General features: G+C 43.9%; 1 protein-coding gene across 1 annotated transcript in view; it reads right to left on the minus strand.

Moving 5' to 3' along the window:
* Positions 1-24,656, minus strand: part of LOC120046950 (protocadherin-19-like) — a 100,867-nt gene that overhangs the window by 32,534 nt on the left and 43,677 nt on the right. Inside the window, exons 3-4 of the mRNA XM_038992501.1 lie at positions 16,597-16,652; positions 14,032-14,216 (exon numbers count right to left, since the gene is read on the minus strand). Of these exons, the coding sequence (XP_038848429.1) occupies positions 14,032-14,216; positions 16,597-16,652 (241 nt within the window). The remainder of the gene's footprint in view (positions 1-14,031; positions 14,217-16,596; positions 16,653-24,656) is intronic.

Consider the following 24,656-nt stretch of genomic DNA (forward strand, 5'->3'; position numbering starts at 1 on the left):
GCGTTTTCATTCACTGTACAGACACCATAGATTACATGGTATTTCAATCAGGCCAATATATAATCATACCATTACCAATGTGTTTTGATTAATGATCCAGCACACAAGCAAAGCTTCCAGTAGTGGTTGAGACCTAGATCTGGAATTTAATGAGCAGAGGTGGTCGGATCATCTCCACTGGGCTCGGCCCCTGGTTCCAGCCTATGGTCCCCTGGCCGTTATTTAGTATGTGATTAGGATACAGAGAGGGATGACTGAGAGATGGCTACAGATCTCTACCCCCTGAGCCTTGTTACCGGTGAGGGGTGTGTTGGAATGGAGATGGGGCTGTGCCAAACCCAAAGGAGGACTCTGGAGGTACTAGGAGGATTGGAGTAAGGGGGAGAGGGGGAGTGGGGACTACTTAGTGCTTCCACAGACTTCCACAGCCCATAAACACCAAATCAATCAGAACCACAATAGCCTGGCAGACTGGAGACGGCTAGCACGAGGCCCGGGCTGGGCTACTCATATTTTAGTCTGTTTTCTCTCTCCTCCACCCACAGTCCCCTCCTCTCTAGCTTTATCGCTCTACCCCGCTCTCTTTCATTAACCTTTAAACACACACACACACTCATTTGCTCGATACAGCACACAGATGCAGACACACAGATACACACACACACATGCATGCACATGAACACAATCTCCAGACACACAACCTCCAGACACAATCTCTCTCTACCTTTCTCTTTCACACACACACGTGCATACACAGACACACACAAACACACAGATTTGAAATTCAGGTGCTGTAATACTACTCTCTCCACTCCCTGTCAACTCCAGGCACATGACATGTCCTTAATCTCTCCCCCTCTGTTCAGTACCTGATCCCTGATCCCCCTGTACTGTTCTGCCGCCCAGCTCAGGCCTCCTCCATTGACTACTCGCTACGTGTTCGACAAACAATTGTGATTCCACTTGGTTTGTGAGGAGATTATTAACACACCTAGCCTAGCATGCCTAGTAATTACAGCGGGGACATGAATAAGCAATGCAAAGAAGTATCCAAGAGCCCTATTTTCTGTCTGTCTCTCTCTCTCTCTCTCTCTCTCTCTCAAATGAATACCAGGGATTGTGTGGAAAATGAGCTGTCAGTGGAGGAGATGCATCAGGCTCATTGGAGGAGCCCTAGGAAATAATGAAGCGCTCCTCCGTTTCTCCCTGATACCTTCAATATGCTCCTATCCATGACAAGTGCAGTGAGATAAGCAGTCGTCCCTCTCGAGCTGATTAAATACTTTGGGTGTATTGTGGAAGGCTGGAACGTTAAGGGAATGTTAGGCGAAGGTTCAGGGGACATTGATACGTTAGAGCGATGTCTTGTGAGTCACAGGATGGAGAGGAGGGAAGGCGGGAGATATATTTTGTGTGTGTGCGTGGTGCAAAGCGAGCAGCAGCCATGTTAGGGGTAGAGAGAGAGGAGAGGAGAGGGCCTCAAGCCTGAGTGGAAGACACACATTTGACCCTCTTCTCATGCTCTCACGGCACACCTCTTATATCTCACGCGTTGAAAAGTACTGTGTTTATTTTTCTAGTTAGTCCACTGTATAGTCAGGGTATTAACTTTTCAACTGTGCTCCAAATCTTTTTGAAATCAGAGGATCTGCGCCTGCAATTTAACATCACGAGCTGAACCTCTATCATTGTCCTGTCTTGCCACAGCACTGTGAACCGCAGCACACTTCCTGGAAGCATATGATTGGTCTAGTTCTGTAAGTATTCAAGGGGACTGGATACATGTTTTATAGAAACACCCCTCAAGATTAGAGTGGAGCTGAATGGAGAGAGAACTTTCTCCGCTGAGTGTGTAAAACTGTAAAAAGAGCAGCATGGTAGTTGCTGTTACTCCCTATTGTAGAAGGCAGCCTTTTGACAGCATGTACTAAAGTCGATTTAATCCACACTTGCATGTGTACGTTATTATTCTAGAGCGGGGACAATAAATATAAACATTATTTGGTTAGGGTGTAGGGGCAGATTTCTGTAATCTTGTCTACAGGAGATTTGATTACTTATTTACTTTATTTACTCTGATCAGTGGAACAATTATCATTCTTAACAATGGGCAAAAATAAATGTAATTACTGTGCTTGTCAACAAGAACACTACTGTTATTCCCCACAATTATTATTCCACTTCTTCCCAATTTGTCCAGTGTAATTACATATTTGAAATCTGATATGGCTAATTGTGTCTTTTAAAATGAATTATATGAGACTATGTATTATTGCAGCCATTCATGGACAGTTTTTAATATGTCATACCAATAAGCATTGGATATTAAATGCTCCAGGAATCAAATATAATTTTAGACATTTTAGTATTGTGCACATGCTAGGCAGAGATGGTCTGGGGACTCACAACTCAAACACGTCATATTTTGTCTATGTAGAGTAAAATTATGGCAAGAATCTTCAACTAGTAGGCATAAACCACCTGAATATTGATATTCATTAGATTTTTCTTGAAGGTTGGGGGATTTTGATGAATTAGTTGTTATAACAACAACATTTTCAAACACCCAGAAGTTCAGGGGAGGCCAACCCTCTTGGAGAGCAAGCAGGATTTTCTTCCAGCCCTATTTTAAAGAGAAAATATTTGTGTTCTTAACTTGAAAGCAGTCTATGGACAAGGAGACTGTAACCTGTGATTTGGTTGTCACGCCCTGACCTTAGAGAGCCGTTTAATTTCTCTATTTGGTTAGGTCAGGGTGTGATGTGGGGTGGGCATATTTCTGTGTTTGGCCGAGTGTGGTTCCCAATCAGAGGCAGCTGTCTATCGTTGTGTCTGATTGGGAATCATACTTAGGCAGCCTGTTTTGTCACCTTAGTTGTGGGATGTTGACTTTGTTAGTGGCCTGTATAGCCCTAGTAAGCTTCACATTCGTTTCTTTGGTGTTTATTGTTTTGTTGGCGACATTCTTAATAAAGAAAAATGTACGCTGACCACGCTACACCTTGGTCCGGTCATTTCCCTGACAACGTTCGTGACATTGGTTATCCACTGCCATCAACCATCAATATTACAATTGTACTTAAAATGTCATCCTCAAAAAAATCTCTAAGTAACAAAGTTGGCGTATTTTGAGTGTTAATTTAATGTTAAAAGCATCCTGAATACACCTGACCTGTGGTTTTTATTACTTTATTACCCTGTTCATACACCTAAGCCATGTCAAAATATGTAGAATTGCAGGAAATTAGCTTTAAAAAAGTAAAATTTTCCATCTAGGGGTTGTGCCAGGGTGCAATGAAATTCATATAGCAGATCCACTACGAGCTTTTTTCAAATGATGGCAGCCTTGGTAGAATGAGTTTTTATACTCGGTTTGTCTAATATGCTGCCTACCAGTCTACTCATTGTCAACATTTCATCTTCAGTCGTTCAAACAGGTTCTATATTTGACTAGACGATTCTACATCATTCTACACAGAAGATGACATGGACTGTTGCCGGGCAGAAACAACTAAAAGTCTTTGGAGTTTGATGTTTCATTCAATCAAATGTTAATATTTATTTGAGCAGCTGTCGAGTCCTTTGACACACTCATGGGGGTATTTTGCCTGCAGAGAGAGAGAGAGAGAGTGACGAAGGAGAGCGAGAGAGTGAGAGTGATGGAGGAGAGAGAGAGAGAGAGAGAGAGAGAGAGAGAGAGAGAGAGAGAGAGAGAGAGAGAGAGAGAGAGAGAGAGAGAGAGAGAGAGAGAGAGAGAGAGAGAGAGAGAGAGAGTGATGGAGGAGAGAGAGAGTGATGGAGGAGAGAGAAAGTGAGAGTAATGGAGGAGAGAGAGAGAAAGAGAGAGTGATGGAGGAGAGAGAGAGAGAGATGGAGGAGAGAGAGAGAGAGAGAGAGAGAGAGAGCGAGAGTGATGAGGAGAGAGAGAGAGAGAGTGATGGAGGAGAGAGTGAATGAGGAGAGAGAGAGAGAGAGAGAGTGAGAGTGATGGAGGAGAGAGAGAGAGAGTGATGGAGGAGAGAGAGAGAGAGAGTGATGGAGGAGAGAGAGAGAGAGGAGAGAGAGAGAGTGATGGAGGAGAGAGAGAAAGAGTGATGGAGGAGAGAGAGAGTGATGGAGGAGAGAGAGATGGAGGAGAGAGAGAGAGAGAGAGAGAGAGAGAGAGAGAGAGAGAGAGAGAGAGAGAGAGAGAGAGAGAGAGAGAGAGAGAGAGAGAGTGATGGAGGAGAGAGAGAGAGGGTGATGGAGGATAGAGAGAGAGAGTGATGGAGGAGAGAGAGAGAGTGATGGAGGAGAGAGAGAGAGAGAGAGAGAGAGTGATGGAGGAGAGAGAGAGAGGGTGATGGAGGATAGAGAGAGAGAGTGATGGAGGAGAGAGAGAGAGATGGAGGAGAGAGAGAGAGAGAGAGAGAGGTGAAATACCTGCTATATGCTGATGACTTGGTACTTCTATCACCAACCAAAGAAGGTCTTCAACAGAACATTAATATTCTAGAGCAATATTGCCATAATTGGGCCCTGGCAGTAAATTTCCCAAAAACTAAAATCATGATTTTCCAAAAAATAAACAGATGTCAGAAACACAAACACAAACACAAAACACCCTGAACAACACCATAATTGAACACACAAAAAATTACACCTACCTTGGTCTGATCATATCTGCATCGGGAAACTTTAATATGGCAGTGAATGCACTCAAAGAAAAAGTCCGCAGAGCATTGTATGCAATAAAAATGAAATTATTCAAAATCAACATCCCAATTAGAATTTGGACGAAAATATTTGACAGTGTAATCCTACCAATAGCTCTTTACGGAAGTGAGGTTTGGGGGCCACTCAATAAACTGGACTTTAAAATGTGGGACAAACATCCAATTGAAGCCCTACATGCAGAATTCTGTCGGAAAATCCTACAAGTCCAGAGAAATACACCAACTAATGCATGTAGGGCAGAATTGGGCCGCTTTCCAGTAATAATGAAAATACAAAAAAGATCATTATAATTTTGGCTACATCTAAATTCAAGTCCAAATTCGAGTCTGCAATTTAAAGCACTTCAAACCCAAGAGCTGAGCCCAGAAACGAGCCCTCTCAGTCAGCTGGTGTTGGACCTAACCAACCAAGCTGACACCAGCACTGCTTCAAAAGAAAGAATTCCAATAAACAAAATCATGAACCAATCAAAGGACTCATATATACAACATTGGAAAAACGAAACAAAATCCCAAAGCCGACTAAATTGCTATCTGACCCTAAACAGAGAATATGAATTGGCTGATTATCTCTACTCTGTCAGAGATACGAAGCAGAGACAGATCCTTCCCAAGTACATGCTGAGTGACCACCGATTGGCAATAGAAACCGGCAGATATAAAAAGACATGGCTACCCAAAGAGGAGCGTGTATGTGGTCACTGCCTGACAGGGGAGGTAGAAACAGAGATGCACTTTCTCCTTTACTGTGATAAATATTCCTCACCAAGAGATTCATTATTCACAGAAATGACTACATTTATTCCAAATTTTAACTTATTAAACCCAGAGGAAAAACTAAAAATACTCATGGGCGAAGGAGCAATGGCTCCTCTTGCAGCCAAATATGTATTTGCCTGCCATAGCCTGAGGGACACTGAATAATAACATCTGCATAGTAAGCAGTAACTTACTTATTATTACTGTTATTGTTATTACTATTATTATTGTTGTTTATCATTCCAAATAGTAGTGGTATGGGTGGTAATGGTAATGATAGCAGTTTAGTGATGGTGGTGGTGGTAGTTGTGGTAATGATGATAGTAGTTGTAGTACTGATGTAATGGTGAAGATTATGTAGTTATAAGTTATGTAGTTATAAGTTAGTTATAGTTTAATTTTCCATTTATATTTTTATATTTATTACATTACATTCGACTATTGACTGTTACCATTTTATTGTTATTATTTTTGTATTTAATTTTGTATTATTATTTACTGCCATTTTATATTATTATTTGTTATTGTTTATAATTTTATTACAATGTATATTGTATACATTGTTGCTTTGTCAATATTGACACAATGTTTTTCATGCCAATAAAGCAGCTTGAATTTGAATTTAAATTGGAATTTGAGAGAGAGAGAGTGATGGAGGAGAGAGAGAGAGAGAAAGAGAGTGATGGAGGAGAGAGAGAGAGAGAGATAGTGATGGAGGAGAGAGAGAGAGTGATGGAGGAGAGAGAGAGTGATGGAGGAGAGAGAGAGAGAGAGAGTGTGATGAGAGAGAGAGTGATGGAGGAGAGAGTAAAAGAATGATGGAGGAGAGAGAGAGAGAGTGTGTGATGGAGGAGAGAGAGAGAGAGTGTGATGGAGGAGAGAGAGAGAGAGAGAGAGAGAGAGAGAGAGAGAGAGAGAGAGAGAGAGAGAGAGAGAGAGAGAGAGAGAGATGGAGAGAGATGGAGAGAGAGGGAGGAAAAAACATTCCTACCTCTCAGAGATCATTTTCTCTACTCCCTTTTTTTTTCCCTCTTCAAGACTGCTTACTAGACTTTAAACTCCTCTCCCTCCCTCCCTCTCTCCCTCTCTCCCTCTCTCCCTCTCTCCCTCTCTCTCTCAGGTTGTCAGCACAAACCCTGCTCCTGTTGATGTCCTGATTCTGACACCTATCAGCATTTTCATTAGCAGATCAGAGGAGTACAGACACAGACATAGTTCAGTAAAGTATCTTCTCTGCATTGTGTATTTTTTTTTTAATGCAAACCCCACTTTGTCCCACTTGCGCCTCAGTCCCTCAAGTCGATTAGTGTCAACTTATTTAGCTAGCTTGCTAATAGGATGATATGACCCTGTCTGAGGTGAAAGAGCGAGAGAGATGGAGAGACAAGGAGAAGGGGGAAGGATGAGTGGGGCAAAGTAGAGAGGAATCTGTGCCCCATGGAGGGGCTTCGTTCCTGGGCTTCTGTTTAGAGAACACACCCATGGGGCATGGATGGGAATGATGAATGGGAAAGCCCTTCAGGGGTGAACGATATGGAATATGTGAAGAAAGAGAGAGACTAGTGTCCTGTGGCCGCTAATTTAGCCGACTTGTGCCCCTCTGGTGCTAAAGCCAGGAAAAATAGCTTTTCTGACCCATACTTTGCTCCCTACAGTCATAATCCCAAAACCAAAGACCCCTGGCTAACTAAAACCCTCAAAATTGTCAACAGGAAAAATACATGAAAGGCAACAAAAAAAGACAGAGCATGTAAAAGTCGAGTTTCCACGCATTGATAACCATGCTTAACTAGAGAATCAGAGAATCTCCAGTCCTTAAAAAAACCCGTGGCTCATCCGTGTCTGCAAGGGATTAAGTAAGCGCTTCGATAATCAAAGGATGGGGGGGGGGGGGGGGGGGGGCTGTTTGCCTGTTCTCCTGTGAGACACTAATGGTCCTCCAGAGAAAAAGTTAGCATGTGTTACATTTGACTTTCACTGTCAAAGCCCTCTCTACTGACTCATACTGTAGTACAGCTACTGCTGGATGCCAGAGACACAACACATTATGCAGTATCACAAATCAAGCCCAGGAGGATAAATAGAAATGCAGGAAATGGACAAACAAGCCGGTAATAGAGTGCAGAAAGGAAGCCTGTAACAGAGGAAGCCTGTAACAGAGGAAGCCTGTAACAGAGGAAGCCTGTAACAGAGGAAGCCTGTAACAGAGGAAGCCTGTAACAGAGGAAGCCTGTGTATGGTGTGAGAGAAACCCAGAGCCTCACAGAGAGATCTCTATATTGGGGGATTCCCACACTGGGACTTATAAGACAAGGGGTAGGGGGTTGTGTGTGTGTGTGTGTGTGTGTGTGTGTGTGCGTCCCTCTTTGTACAGAGGTAACGGTACGTCCCACTGTGCAAACGCCACCTTTCCATGGCACCTGTGAGAATGGTAAACATTTGCACTGTAAGCCTAGGGAACGCACAGGAGGGGATTTACTGCACTTATCCCTTTTCATTACTTCCTGTGTGCGTTTTTCTTCCGAACACAAGAAAACATCACAATAAAAACACAAAAGGCAAGGCTTTTGTATGCAGAGCCTGTGTTTGGGTCCTTTGGGGCAATTGCAGTGTGTTTTGCTGTAGTATGAGAAAGAGAGGCAAACTGCAGATCTGAGGTATTTCCATCCAAACACATCTAAATGACGTGGTGTTTTACAAACCTGACTATTTGTTTTGCTCACACACATTTCCCTTCGGGCTACTGCATGGTCAGTGTTTGTTTACTTTCTGTCAATTGAGATGGATGTGTCTGAGCGTACCGTGGTTTCACTTCACTCGGAACCATTGTGGCTCTCACATCTTATTCCCTATATAGTGCACTACTTTTTACCATTGCTTTGGCAATGTTAACATATGTTTGGAGAGAGAGAGAGCGCTTTATTATGATAGGACCTTGTCTGAGGGGTAGAGGAAGATAATGTGGCTGTGTTGATTCTGTCGAGCTTAGCCCCGGCCCCGTCATACACTTTAACTGTGTAATTAGACCGCTGAGATGGTAATGGTAGTACAATTCCATTTGGCTATGTCGTTACGTTAGTGCATGTGTAAGGGTCTTTCGGTCAATTCATTTAATAATTATGAACAGGCCCTCATTACTGACGAGCCCTTATGCAGCTTTACTGCCACAGTCTCCCTTTAAAGACAATGAGAAGACAGACATTGATGCATCCCAAATGGCACCCTATTTCCTACATACTGCACTACTTTTGTCCAGGGCCCATAGGCCCACTATATAGGGGTTAGAGTGCCATTTGGGATGCAAGCTTAGAGGAAGAATTAAGCCATTTTGTTCAGTGCTTCTCAAGGCTTCTTTTTCAACTGAGGGAGAAAATGGCCTGTAGCAAGACCATATTATAACTAGATCTAGAGAAGAAGAAGAAGAGCCCAATAACAATAGAGACGAGGATCCAATTCCAAACAGATATTTTGTCCTAAATCTATTCTATCTATGGTCAAAGCAAGTAGTGTCCGCCTGCCAGGCAGTGTGAAATAGCCTCCGTCATTCTGTTTACCAGTTTACTTACATTCTACATTCCAGGAGTGTGCATCCATCTCACTGAAACAGATACAATCACCACGAGTGTTAATGAAAAAAGAGCTGGATGTGACAAAAGCTCTCTCACTCTTTCTTTCTCTGCCTCTATCCCTCTCTCTCTCTCTATTTCTCTCTCTCTATCCCTTTTACTCTGTCTCTCTTTCTCCACATAATATTCTTCATGTACATATTTTTTAATTGTCTCCAATAATGAGTTCCCAATACCTGTCAGTATTCAATAATGAGTTCCCTAGACCTGTCAGTATGTATCTTTTCGAGGCGCTGGCATTTTTGCGGAGAGGCTTGTGAAATAATGACGTCCAGCTAACGAATAGGTGTCGAACTCACTAATCATTGTTCATTACTGGTTGACACTGCAGAGGTAGCAGTCCAACTGCAGCTAGCCTCCTCATGCAGGTAACATGCAGATACAGTACACACACACACACACGCACGCACGCACGCACGCACGCACGCACGCACGCACGCACGCACGCACGCACGCACGCACGCACGCACGCACGCACGCACGCACGCACACACACACACACACACACACACTTCAACACGTGCAGGCATGCCAACTCATTCACACGCAAGCACGCATGCACACACTCATACAGACTCACACACTCCCTGCACTGGCACTGATGAGCCCCGCCCAACCAACCAGTACCATGCTGGACTTCAACACGAGCCACTAAGCCAGATCCACTTCAATCCACATGCCTTAAACATCGGCATCCCCTACAGATGAAAACACAAGTGGAAGAGACTAAACTTCTCTATTGCCCTCCTATCACAAATTCATGCAACCTATCTCCCCTACCCAGAATGTTTTGGGGTGAAAGGCTGGCAAATTATCCCAGTAGAACAGCTGTGCGTGAGGCCACGTGATCCTGAGCTAACTACTTCCTAATTGGCTCTGCAGCTCATTCCCCACTATTGAGAAGGTTCTCTGTGGGGAAAAGGAAGCAGGAAAAAAAAGCTGACTCCCTCATAAATAACTTCCTTACACATTTTTTCATTCACTTATTGGGCTCTCTTTCTGGAGCGAGGCTGAGAGAAGTGAGGAGCGAGCATGAAAAAGGAAGACTGAAAATGTGCAAGTGTAGCCAGAGATAGCGGTGGTTTGAGAAAATGGAGGGAAAATCAGGAAGACGGGGCGGTTGCTAAGTGCCTACATTTGGACACCATCACACTTCGGCTAGAATTTAATTTCACCATACATGTCCTATATTAATGTTTTCCTCCATAGCAGAAGCCAATGACCAAGTATTTAGGTTAACTCTACAAATTCAAAGATAGACTGAAGTGAAGCATCCTGTGTAGTATGCGGATATCGTTTTCCCTATTGACCAATGGAGTTGTTTGATTGTTTCAAGTTGCTAAGATGAAAGGCCTCGTCATAGAGACTGGACAAAGCATGGCACATCTAGCTTCCTGTCTCCTCAGAAAATAAAATAATTGTTAACTAGAGTAGGAGGCAAGCCAGCTGCTGTTCATTTAAGCAATAAGGCACGAGGGGGTGTGGTATATGGCCAATGTACCACAGCTAAGGGCTGTTCTTAAGTGCGACGCAACGTGGGGTGCCTGGATACAGCCCTTAGCCGTAGTATATTGGTCATATACCACAAACCCCAGAGGTGCCATATTGCTATTATAAACTGGTTACCAACGTAATTAGAGCAGTAAAATAAATATTTTGTCATACCTGTGGTCTACAGTCTGATATACCATGGCAGTCAGCCAATCAGCATTCAGGGCTCGAACCACCCAGTTTAAAATTTCAGTTCACACACTGGCGCCCCTGCTCTGTGCTCCCTCAAGTCTGAGCACCTGTGTTTCCTCTGAGCTGGGTAAACACCCCCAGGTGCATACAGTACTAGCGCAGAGGTCTGTGCCAGTTTCTATCCACCTACTGCTCTCGCTCTCTCATTCTCCATCCTTTTGTGTTCTCTCTCTCTCTCTATCGCGGTCTATAGGCCTATCTTTCATTCACTCTCAATTAAATTAAATATAATTACATTTCTTCACAGGTCCGTGCCAGTTCTCACTACCTTTCTCTCACACACACACACCCTCTCTTTCAATTCAATTTCAATTTAAGGGCTTTATTGGCATGGGGAACATATGTTTACATTGCCGAAGCAAGTGAAATAGATAATAAACAAAAGTGAAATAAACAATACAAAATTTACAGTAAACATTACACTCACAAAAGTTTCAAAAGAGTAAAGACATTTCAAATGTCGTTATGTCTATATACAGTGGTGTAATGAAGTGCAAATATAGGTTGTATTTACAATGGTGTTTGTTCTTCACTGGTTGTCCTTTTCTTGTGGCAACAGGTTACACATATTGCTGCTGTGATTGCACACTGTGGTATTTCACCCAATAGATATGGGAGTTTATCAAAATTGGATTTGTTTTCGAATTCTTTGTGGGTCTGTGTAACCTGAGAGAAACGTGTCTCTAATATGGTCATAGATTTGGCAGGAGGTTAGGAAGTGCAGCTCAGATTACACCTCATTTTGTGGGCAGTGTGCACATAGCCTGTCTTCTCTTGAGAGCCAGGTGTGCCTATGGCAGACTTTCTCAATAGCATGGCAGTATTCACTGAGCCTGTACATAGTCAAAGCTTTTCTTACGTTTGAGCCAGTCACAGTGGTCAGGTATTCTGCCACTGTGTACTCTCTGTTTAGGGCCAAATAGCATTCTAGTTTGCTCTGTTTTTTTGGGTAAATTCTTTCCAATGTGTCAAGTAATTATCTTTTTGTTTTCTCATGATTTGGTTGTGTCTAATTGTGTTGCTGTCCTGGGACTCTGTGAGGTCTGTTTGTTTTTGTGGACAGAGCGCAAGGACCAACTTGCTTAGGGGGCACTTCTCCAGGTTAATGTATCTGTAGGTGATGACTTTGTTATGGAAGTTTTGGGAATCTCTTCCTTTTAGGTAGTCTTTAATAGTTGATTCTAAGATTTGTATTTGATCATGTATATGTTTTTGCTGTTCTATGTTATAGAGCCAAAAAGATTGGAGAAGTAGTTAATCCATACATCTTCGTTTTGGAAAGGTAACTCTTCCTGTTGTTGTTTGTTTAGAGTTTTCCAATTTCCCAAGAAGTGGTTAGATTCTATGGATTCTTCAATTACATTGAGGTGATTTCTGACGTGCTGTTCCTTCTTTTTCCGTAGTGTATTTCTGTATAGTTTTAGGAATTCACCATAGTGAAGACGTAGGCTCAGGCTTTCTGTGTCTCTATGTTTTTGGTTTGATAGGTTTATCAATTTCTTTCTTAGGTTTTTGCATTCTTCATCAAACCATTTCTCTCTCTTTTTTCCCCCTCCATGTCCCTCCCTCTCACACTCAGTCCCTTTCTTGCTCTCCCTCAACCCCTCCATCTCCATGTCCCTCTCTCTCACGCTCAGTCCCTTTCTCGCTCTCCCTCAACCCCTCCATCTCCATGTCCCTCTCTCTCACGCTCAGTCCCTTTCTCGCTCTCCCTCTACCCCTCCATCTCCCTCCCTCTCACGCTCAGTCCCTTTCTCGCTCTCCCTCTACCCCTCCATCTCCCTCCCTCTCACGCTCTGTCCCTTTCTCGCTCTCCCTCTACCCCTCCATCTCCCTCCCTCTCTCTCACGCTCAGTCCCTTTCTCATTCTCCCTCAACCCCTCCACCTCCCTCCCTCTCATGCTCAGTCCCTTTCTCGCTCTCCCTCTACCCCTCCATCTCCCTCCCTCTCATGCTCAGTCCCTTTCTCGCTCTCCCTCTACCTCTCCATCTCCCTCCTTCTCACGCTCTGTCCCTTTCTCGCTCTCCCTCTACCCCTCCATCTCCCTCCCTCTCACGCTCAGTCCCTTTCTCGCTCTCCCTCTACCCCTCCATCTCCCTCCTTCTCACACTCATTCCCTCTCCCCCCCCCCCCCCTTTCTCTATGACACTTCTTCACATAAGCTCCCCATCACCACTCTAGAACCATGGAACCAGGAACCACTAACTGACTAGCAGTAGTGAAGAACGAACATGACCCCTTCCACTTCCCCTGCCAGGGATTCGGATGTGTCGTTTAACTGTGGAAGTCGGCAAAGAAACATCAACATTAATTCCTCCGCTAAATGATCCTGCTGAATAATGTATGAGAGAGGTTACAACGATATGTAGAGCCCCCCACACACACACACCTTCCACCTTTGTCAGCCTAATTGCTCTTGCTATCCGCCATTCAAGCGCCTCAGAAGTCTGCTGCCGATGAATACTGCCAGACAGACATGGCTACTAGGCCTACTATCAGGCAATAATGTTACCGGAGCCTTGTATCAAAGGCTGCCCTGGCTGGGAGGGATCCCTCTACATTAGCACCGGGACTTCAAAGGAAAGTACTGAGGTATTCACACAGATCTGGGGCCCTTGTCTGAAAGTGGGCATAACGCTCTGCTTGGTGTAAACACACAGATACACACTTAGAAATATAATTAATTCTACATTTCAATTTTACACTTTGGTCATTTAATAGACACTCTTATCCAGAGGGACTTACAGTCAGTGCATTCAACTAAGGTAGATAAACAACCACAGATGACAGTCAAAGCCAGTAAAAGGCTTCTGGGAGAATGGCGTTGTGGTTGAAGTGTTCTGGTGGTTGTCAGACAACTTTGAACATGATCACTGCCAGTTGAATTCTTATTCTATGGACACACACACACACACACACACACACACACACACACACACACACACACACACACACACACACACACACACACACACACACACACACACACACACACACACACACACACACACACACACACACGCACACAGGTCTCTCAGGCTTAAGTAGGAGTGGGCATAATGTACCGCTTAAAGGTGCTCTGGGTGGCAGTGTAAACCGTAACACACAGTTACCAAGTAACTGATAGGAATTCTTATTCTAACACTAACGGATGAATGATGAGTAACATACACAGCTTTCCACACACCTTTTCTCCTACCTTGGTCAGGCAGCTGGCAGACGTTGGGGGGCACGGTCATATTGAGCACATCGTTGACAGCCGTGTCTATGTAGTGGCCTCTCTGGACGTCGTGCTCACTGTCCGTCTGGTCGCTCTCCTCGTGCCCGCTGTCCTTCAGACTATTGCCCTCCAGGTCCTTGAATGTCGATGTGCTACAGAGGGAAGGAGGGAGGGAGAGGAGGAGAGAATGTTGATTTCCTGTCACATCAACTTCAATCAGAAGCTCTCTCCTTTCTCCTTCAGCACCTCTCCCCCTCCATCTCTCTCTCTCTTTGTAGATCAATTTTTTTGCTCTTTCTTTCTTTGCTTTATTACATTTTTCTCAATCTTTTCCCTTTTTCACTCTTTCCTCCTTGACTGCTAAATGAACGCGTCTCTCTGCATCCTTCACTCTCACACAGCTCTCGAGGCACTGGAAACGTTGACACAAGGAGAGAGATGATAGGCATCTTCAGGAGGACTCCTCTTAACTCTGGCCTCAGCTGTATAAAGGACACAACTTCACAGCCTTCCACATTGTATTAGTGTAGGGAACAGAACCTTGCTACTCCTGCAGTAATCGGAGTGTGGTGATTGTGATGCTGGTGGTGGAGGCACAGATAAACTCTGTTGGGGTTTTTTGGGATTAAGAGGCCATTTTTTTTACTCGGCTGATAGCGGAGCAGAGAGCCTGCAGGCTGTTTCTAAAAGGGACAGCGTGGGTGCCGATGCACTGACTTCAAGGGCATCGCTAGTGTGAACCGTTGTGACTTTAAAGACCCACTCTGGATATTAACGGACGTTTTTATCATTTAAATTGATGAGAATATTATGTACCCATTGATTCATTAAGAATATCACTTGTAAATGAGAGAAGAGAAGAAAAGAGAAGGAAAGAGAATGAAAGAGAAGGCCCATCCCTCAGCTTTATAGCAAACCAAGTGTCATAGCTGCCGTTGTGTTGTTTTTCAAAAAAAGGAGTGGGCCTTTAAAATGGGATGCAATCAATCACTCTCTACTGTTCAATCAAAGGGGTATAGAAAATGCTATGCGCACATACAGTATGTGCACAGATTGCATCTGTCTTGTTTGGGGCTTACAGCCAATAGAGGCAGGGGAGAAAGGCCATCAGCAGCTGTATAGTACATGCATGAATTCCATTCATTTGATTGCCACCCCATTGATACAAATTGTGCTATGCAAACAAGACTGGTATTGAGGGAGGGGGTGAATGTATACATGTACATCAATATGTAGCAGAGTGAGAGAAGAAAGTGAAGAGAAGGAAAGAGAAGAGAAGGAAAGAGAAGAGAAGGAAAGAGAACAGAAGGAAAGAGAAGAGAAGGAAAGAGAAGAGAAGAGAAGGAAAGAGAACAGAAGTAAATAGAAGAGAAGGAAAGAGAAGAGAAGGAAAGAGAAGAGAAGGAAAGAGAGGAGAAGGAAAGAGAAGAGGGGGAAAGAGAAGAGAAGGAAATAGAAGAGAACAGAAGAGAGGGAAGGAACGAGAAGAGAAGGAAATAGAAGAGAAGGAAAGAGAAGAGAAGGAAAGAAAAGAGAAGAGAAGAGAGAAAATAAATAGTAGCAGCAGCAGTTCCTATCTTTCCTGTGAGAAGCCTGCCTGGGAAAGGGAGAGAGAGAGGGAGTGCAGTGGTGGTAATGATGGCTCTACATCTCTCTGATGTTATCGGTGTTATGGCATCTGTCCCAGACCACAGGCCCACATGCTCCTAGGGGGGATAGCTTTGTAGTGTGCTGCAGAGGCCCCGCTCAGGCGCTTTGTTTACATAAACACAGGGAATCTCAAATGGGGATGGGCTCAAACAAAGGGAAGTTGGAATGTTCCATAGCTGCAGGTAAAAAGGGGGAATTATAGTCCTGGCCGCAAACCCCCCCCCCCCCCCCCCCCCCCGAATCGCTGCAGGCCGTTATTAGGGTTGTCTACACTACCCCCCTCAGAACCACTAACTCCCCTAATATCCTGCTTCAGGTGGACTCAGGAATGCACTATTACTAATACCTCACAAAGACAACAATTGTGCTCAGCTCAACGTTCTCAAAATGGCAGACAAATTAACTTCATTATTGGTACTTTCGTAACAGCGTTGAGCTGATGTATTTTTATACACTGAGATCCAACTGCGCTGCGAACCTCTTGCAATATTGAAATCACTTTCCCGGCAAAAATGTTATTTGATTTCTTTAATCTTATTCATCGTGATGTGTAAGTTGTTTTAAGAGCCGCGATTTAGCAGGAGTTTTTTGCTTAATGTGCTTAATGTGCAAGATGGATACTTGTTTTTAATGGGAATGGGTAGAATTATTCCTGATGTGAAGATAGAGAGTCATAAAGGTGACCTACCAGAACAGGGAGGGAACATTTTAGAGTTGAATTCCAAATTATATCCTTGATTCTGTCAATTTGTATCGAATACACAGAACAAACACTGATTTTAACAACATGCGCACTCATGCATTTGCAGCCAATACCATCAGACAATTATGGATCACAATGATTGATAGTGAAAATAATAAAATTGTCTAATCGAGAAGTACCTTTTGATAAGGTGTGCTCGGCTGTTTACGTAGCTGGAGTCGATATAGTTCTCCGTCTATAACAGAAGATTGGGGGAGGAGGGGGAAGAGGAGAAAGAGGGGGAAGAGGGGGAGGAGAGAAAAAACACAGAAGAGATGCATTTAATTACGTAGGGAACCAAATAATGTTACACCGGTAATTGCCTTTCAATATACATTTTATTTTACACAAAGGGCTGCTGAGCGAGCCTCTGCTTTCAAAGGCAGAAACCATTCTCTTTCAAAGCACACCCAGGGAGACAGGGAGAGAGAAAGGCAGACTAGGAGCTGAGAGAGCTGAGGAAAGTGCTGCAGTGAGCAGGGCCTCTCCTCCCTCCCACCCTCCTTCCATCCTCTCCCTCCCTCCGTCAGACCACAGTCTTCAAAATGGGATCATTAGGGAGGACAGTGCATCACGCAGAGAGATAGAGCGAGAGAGAGGAGGAAGAGAAGTTTCCCTTTTTTCTCCTCTCTAGATCTCTCTCTTTCTCCTCAACCACTTTTGAGCAGATTGGAATCTATAAATATTAAATAAATAAAAGTGTGGAAAGAAGAAATTAAGAGCGTACCAGGGGGAATCTTAACTTTCAGCAATAGCAGATGAAAATCCAGCACGGAAGAATCTGCATATGATGGATCTCTGACCCACATAGTTCCAAGGCATCATGCGTTTAACTTTTTAACTTCACACATATTTATAGAAAGAGGTTGAGGGAGAGGGGAGCTCTGACAGCGGAGAGAGAGGACGTTGAGGCATCCCCTTGTGTCTGGTGAGAATCTACTCAGTAAAAGGAATCCAGCATTCAACATAAAAATAAAATCCCCCAACATTTATAGAAGACTGTTGTAGTGAGTTAGAGAGGAGAGTACTGACAGGGGAGAGAGGGGACATTGAACAGGTAGTCTGTTGTGCTTGGCCAACATCCACTCACATCCAGACAACATGTCAAGAGGGTATCAAAGACACTCTCAAAGGACATCCCCAGGCGGCCCATAAAAAACTCCATGATCTGACCCTTTCAACAGACTTTGATAATATGCAGTTGTTTTCCTGTGGGAAGAGGGAGAAATTCCTCTCCTGGACTCATTACATCCCAGATAAAGGGATAGACAGACCGAGTCAATGGCTCCCATCCGGTGAGGAAGTGTTACTTCTCAAACATCCTGAAAAAAGAGTCACCCCTAGATGAACGAGGTTAATGCAGGTGGTGGAGCGAACTCACTGATTATCAAATGAGGGACACTTCTTGCCGGCTCGGCCCTGCTGTTCAGGGGAGCGGGGAGCCGTGTGCAACGGTGAGGCAGCAGGGTGACCAAACAGATTTGGATTAAAAATGGCACTTGAGTTTTGCTTTCACCTTGTTAGACGGTGAAACCTAATCCCCACCCTCTCCAGTTGAACCTGTGTAGGTTGAGGCAGAAACCACAATGCAGAAGAGAGAGAGAGGCTTTTGATGGTCTTTATTGAGACATCCTGACTGACTTAAAAACACCCCATAAAACATGCCCCCACCCTTCATTAAAAAGCGAAGAGGGTGAGAGAGGGGGGGGGGGTAGCGTTACCTGTGGGAAATAGCACCCTGTGACCCAAAATGTTTTTTTATTTAACTAGGCAAGTCAGTTAAGAACAAATTCTTATTTACAATGACGGCCTAGGAACAATGGGTTAACTGCCTTGTTCAGGGGCAGAACGACAGATGTTTACCTTGTCATCTCGGGGATTCGATCTAGCAACCTTTCGATTACTGGCCAAGCGCCCCAAAATAGCACCCTGTGACCCCGTTGTGGTCTTTGAAACAATGGAACAGCTTGTTAATGCTAGGTAAATGCACGTGTCTGTGTTTGTTTTACTCTTTAGTAACCCTGGAATTTTCTACCTGAGCTTCAAATACAAACACAATGCAAGCATTATCATAAATATCATAAAGGTATCAGCGCTAGCATTGTTCTTAGAGGAACTCCCATGCTTTAACAAAGTACCTTATTTTAGTTCACAGAAGTGTAAAGTAAGTAAGTAAGTAGCCTTGTCTTGTGCGAGTCGGAACAGCTCATAGGCCAGGAGCCTATCTCCTGTTTCTGTAGCGTGAGTCAGCTTGATGTACAAGTAAAACCCCTGGACAGGACACTAGTCTATCATAGGGCCTTACCCCCAATCTATCTCCTTGATGCTGAATGCCAAGCAGAGACACATCAGGTCCCATTTTTATAGTCTTTGGTATGACTCATTCAGGGATTGAACTCGCAACCTTACAATCTCAGGGCAGAGGCCACTAATTGCAGACCGCAAATTAGGGGGATTTTCTGATATAGGCATTTCTTGATATCACATTACATCCATTGATGCTCACCATTTGTCCGTGGATGTTTCTTTCACGTAGGGCACAACAGTTGTAGATAACTGTAGCATTGTAGCTAAGCCTAACCCTAACTTTTTGCCTAATCTTAACCTCATTCTCCTAACATGCCACGCTAATTCACCTAACCTGCCACGTTAAATATCGTAACCTGCCAATTTTTTTATCCTAACCTGCTATGTAACCGGATCATCTGTGTCGAGAAACAATCAGTCTCATAACACCTGAACCAGCCGGTGGCAGGTATCAATGAGTGTTTCCTGATATCAGGAATTAGGAAGTTGGTGGCATCTTAATTGGGGAGAACAGGCTCATAGTAATGACTGGAGTGTAAACGCAAACCACAATTTAGGGTGTTTCTTTATGTGGGTGTTGGGTTCCAGGTAAAACCCTTTCCACAGAGGGCTCTACATGGAACCCAAAGGGTTGTACCTGGAAACAAAAAGGGTTCAACCTGGAACCAAATAGGGTTATCCTACAGGGACAGCTGAAGAACACTTTTGGAACCATTTTTTCTAAGAATGTACAACAGGTCTATTTCAACTATATTCTTATAGGGTCCAGATGTAAAAATGGTTATTTAAACAACTATTAAAAGCTTAGGTCATTTTAAAATGATCTGAAAACTAAGCATCTCAATAAATAACACAAAGATATGTAAAATCATGTACTGACAAATTCCAGTCTAAAGTTATGCTTTGAAATAATTTCCCTCGGTCAATAGGTGTTTTCTGTCCCACTCCCTCCTAACGAGTCCTTGTGTGTCAGAGATGGAAACAGAAGGCACGTACGTGTTTCTGAGAGGCGTAGCTTTCAGGAATGGGGTCATAATATTTAGCTTAAACCATTCAAATTCTAGAGCCACATTTATATGAAGAAAAAATGATCAACATGCCACATAGGCGCTAGAAACCTTGAGGAACCACACTATAGACAACCAAAATAGTGCTCCTCATTTTGGAACTGAAATTTGGATTTTGGCAGGGATTTTTTTGCAGACTTTTATTCATTTTCATAATTCAACCACCAGTCTAAATTAGTAAACGTGTCGGTTCTGGCCCGCAGGCCGCCAGTTGAATAGCTCTGGTGTACTACAATGGTTAATTGTACACCAATGTAAGTCACAGTTGTTATTGTGGGTTAAATGTTTTTCCACCGCCTCTGTCTAGTAGACTAGGCCAAAATACCTTCAATCACAGGCCAAATGAGGCCATTGTTTGTCGTCTCACCTCCACGCTGGCTAATTACCTCTGCAGCGAGATAATATTGTAATTAGCGAAGACGGCAGGGCAGGCGGCCTCCTGATTGAGATTTGAGAGATGACGATGCATCTGGACGCACTGAAGGTTAGCGGTTAGCTACGGCGGGCCGCTTTTTCCCCTCCGTCTAATTAAACGTTAACTCATTGTTATCAAGGAGATAATTAGTAAAAAGCCATTTTAATTAACATTTTATTAGCTGCCCTTAATTCAGAGCGCACCATGGCGTGTTTGCTCGACAAGCAGTGGATAGAGAACAAAACTCCTTTGTTCCTGTCCGGCTTGACTCCATTAATATCAAACGTAATTGGGTGTCTGCAATTATTTTCGCTAGTCTTACCGGGGTTGGACGTGTATGCACTGTATGTAGATATATAAATATATATCGTATCATGTGTTCTTTTGGTGTAGCGTGCCACCTGCGCTCCACTTCGGTCCCAGTGAGCACTCATTAAAATGTCTTGATCTCCATCTAGCCCGGGCATTCAGTGAGCACTCATTAAAATGTCTTGATCTCCATCTAGCCCGGGCATTCAGTGAGCACTCATTAAAATGTCTTGATCTCCATCTAGCCCGGGCATTCAGTGAGCACTCATTAAAATGTCTTGATCTCCATCTAGCCCGGGCATTCAGTGAGCACTCATTAAAATGTCTTGATCTCCATCTAGCCCGGGCATTCAGTGAGCACTCATTAAAATGTCTTGATCTCCATCTAGCCCGGGCATTCAGTGAGCACTCATTAAAATGTCTTGATCTCCATCTAGCCCGGGCATTCAGTGAGCACTCATTAAAATGTCTTGATCTCCATCTAGCCCGGGCATTCAGTGAGCACTCATTAAAATGTCTTGATCTCCATCTAGCCCGGGCATTCAGTGAGCACTCATTAAAATGTCTTGATCTCCATCTAGCCCGGGCATTCAGTGAGCACTCATTAAAATGTCTTGATCTCCTTCTAGCCCGGGCATTCAGTGAGCACTCATTAAAATGTCTTGATCTCCATCTAGCCCGGGCATTCAGTGAGCACTCATTAAAATGTCTTGATCTCCATCTAGCCCGGGCATTCAGTGAGCACTCATTAAAATGTCTTGATCTCCATCTAGCGCGGGCATTCAGTGAGAAGCTAATGTGTATGGTGGGAGTAACAAGGGGAAAACTTTATTAAAGAGATACACATTTCCTGATGAATCTTACTCTGGATCGAGCCCTGTAATTGGTTTGGAATAGCAAGCACGGCATTGAATGTAGTCCAGAGAGGGGTGGTGGAGTGTAGTCCCGAGAGGGGTGGTGGAGGGTTGTCCCTAGAGGAGCGGCGGAGGGTAGTCCTGAGAGGAGTGGTGGAGGGATGGATGATACTTAGGCTCTATGGTGGTTTAGTTATCTACACACTGGGCTACGTCATAAAGACTGCATTTCCCAAAATGCACTGCTCAGTGTTCACCACAACTCATGTCATCGTAACCCCTTAAAAGAGTGGTATTACATTTTTTTATTGTTATTATTATTTGTATGGGACAATATACACATGTTTGTGAGAAAGATAATTTAAAAAATACAATTTTATTTAGTAAATATATTTATTGGTTTCTTTTCATTTTGATAAAAGATGAAAATGCAATGAATTTAAGGTTATTTGTTGACATAAATATAGAAATGTCCTGATTTTAAGGTTGTCATTAGATTTGGGATGGGGTCAAATTAAAATAATAATGTGGTCCCCAGAAATTCTGCTGGAATAAATGTGGTCCCCAGAAATGAGTTATTCTAGGTCTAGGTCAAAATGACTTGATCTGTCATTCAACTGTACACTAGAACAGCTTACATGGACCCGTGCTCCCCCAAGGGACTCTTATTCATCAGACAAATCGGTGGCAATAAAGTGAGTGCATCCCCACTGGCACAGACGTCAGTTCAATGTCTATTTTTTATTTACATTTGGTTGAGTTGTCAACTAATATGAATTCAACATGAAATCAATAAAAGATTTATTGAGGTTAAAAGTTAGGTGAAAAAATTATGAAATTCCTTTTCTTTGATTACTTTTTGCAAATGCAATCAGTTTCCCACATTAATTCAATATCACCACATGGAATTTTGTTGAAATGACGTGGAAAAAACGTTGATTCAGTGGGTTTCCTCTATTATCACATAGGCAAACACAAAACAGAAAAGTGCACAACCTTGCCTAGAGCATTGATAAGGAGGCACTCTGGAGAGGGTCGTTCTGAGGGTGAATACGGACAGATACATTAGCAGGGTGGCTTCCTGTAAAGAAATGTACCATCCGCCCCTGTCCACCTCTATCTACTGTAGATGATCGCCTTTCAAAAGCCAGAGGAGGACATGTCAATATTTCTCGAGTTTCAGGCCGATGGAGGATGAGGAGAGGCTCGCTTAACTACCGCGAGGCCACCGCAAATGGTACTTAATCAGGTTGGATAATGTGTTGTTGTGATCTGAGTGGCCCCAGTTTGACGACCGGAGTTACTCTATCCCCGTAATTATTGTTCTGTTTCGTCTGGAGAAGAGGAGGACAGGAGGTTTACAGCGTTTTGGCGAGTTAAACAAAAGCGGGCCATTTTTCTGTTGCCGTGTGACTGATAGGTGGTGTCATAGTGAAAGGGGGGATGGAGGGAGGGAATGAGGGAGGAAGGAGATAGGGGACACTTTACCCCCAAGGAGTCTTTTCTATCTCCTAGCCCTCTAGCTCCAGCCCTAAGGCCTCCACATTTCCCCTCTCTTCCTCCCTCGATTCCTCCCGTGAAGGGGGCACTAGTGGGATCCTCCTCTGTCGCGCTCTTACTCCCGCAGCAGAGAGAGGAAAAGCAATCTCCCCGCTTAGTGGATGCCGTGAGATTTGATTTGTCTTCCTTCCCAGTGTGACAATTGGTTCCGTAGTACGGATGCAAGTGTATTCATTGTATATGGGGGTGAAGGGGGCACTGAGAGAGAGAGAGAGAGAGAGAGAGAGCGAGAGAGAGAGAGAGAGAGAGAGAGAGAGCGAGAGAGAGAGAGAGAGTGAGAGAGAGAGTGAGAGAGAGAGAGAGAGAGAGAGAGAGAGAGAGAGAGAGAGCGTGCGTGCGTGCGTGCGTGCGTGTGTGCGTGCGTGCGTAGGAAAGGACGGGTTGGGAGCAGACATAAACACCAGGCCAGTTCAGAAGGTGTCAGGAAAATAGAAAAAAAGATAACATGATAGAAATCTTGTCACACCACCGCCTCAACAATTTATGTTTTTTTTTATTTTTTTTATCACTGCCGAGTCCCGATACATCAACCAATGCAATTAGCATTTACACAAGGGAGGGATGCTAAAAAAATTGTGGACTAATTGAAGCACCACACTTTCGCCGCAAATTATTAATTATTGTGCCGTGTCCTTGTTTTCGGCGCTGTAGATAAAATGGCCATTAGTTTGCCATTTAATTCCTTTCAGAAGAGCGAAACACTTAACTGAAATGACTAAAACCTTGCTGGGACTTGGTTGCAATGGGGAGTTGAGTGAGTGGTGGTAAATAAAAACGTGTCAGTGAGGTCTGGAAAGAGGAGCGCTCCATGTCTGTCATGGATGCAGGCCTCTCATCCTGTCAAGTTGTTGTGCAGACACACTCGGCCGAGGCTGTATCACTTAAGTGAGTCACACAGCCTCTGGCAACACCATTCCTTCTACACTACATCTATAAATACGAAAATAGTCCACAACATCATCAATGTAGAAAAAAACATGAACTTCCTCAATTAAAACGGATTGATGGCGTTCCATCAGGCTGATTTTCACGCCTGATTTGGTCCTTCACACTCTCGGTCTGCAGTCTCAATGTTGACTCATCTTATAGCAGGGCTTACTCATAGGGTCCCTTGAGTCCAGGGAGGGACATTTTGTTTATATCCTCTTCCGTAGGAAGGGGACAGCTAGTAGGGATCAGTGAGAGAGAGGGGTGTGTGTGTGTGTGTGTGTGTGTGTGTGTGTGTGTGTGTGTGTGTGTGTGTGTGTGTGTGTGTGTGTTTGTGTGTGTGTGTGTGTGTGTGTGTGTGTGTGTGTGTGTGTGTGTGTGTGTGTGTGTGTGTGTGTGTGTGTGTGTGTGTGTGTGTGTGTGTGGTTATGGTTGTGCAGCCTCTCATCCTACACTCTGCTCTTGCACATTCTGATCGTGAAAAGAAATACTCACCCTTAAGCCTCTCACACTCTCTCTGTCACGCAAGTCTCTCTCTCTCTTCCCCTCTCCAAAAAACGCTGCTCTGACAAACTCTGATTTGCATGCCTGTTTTGCCGCCCCCGCCACCACTGCTACTGCTGACGCCACAACAGACCTGCTACTGTAGAACCCCTAACCAGCTCAGATTTGCTCTGTGTGGCACTACCCATGACAACACACCAGACCACCATAGCACCTGGTAGGAGTGGGAGTTATGCAGCGTTTACCAACGAGAGAGG

This window comes from Salvelinus namaycush, chromosome 5 (assembly GCF_016432855.1).
Source record: "Salvelinus namaycush isolate Seneca chromosome 5, SaNama_1.0, whole genome shotgun sequence".
NCBI classification, from domain to species: Eukaryota; Metazoa; Chordata; class Actinopteri; order Salmoniformes; family Salmonidae; genus Salvelinus; species Salvelinus namaycush.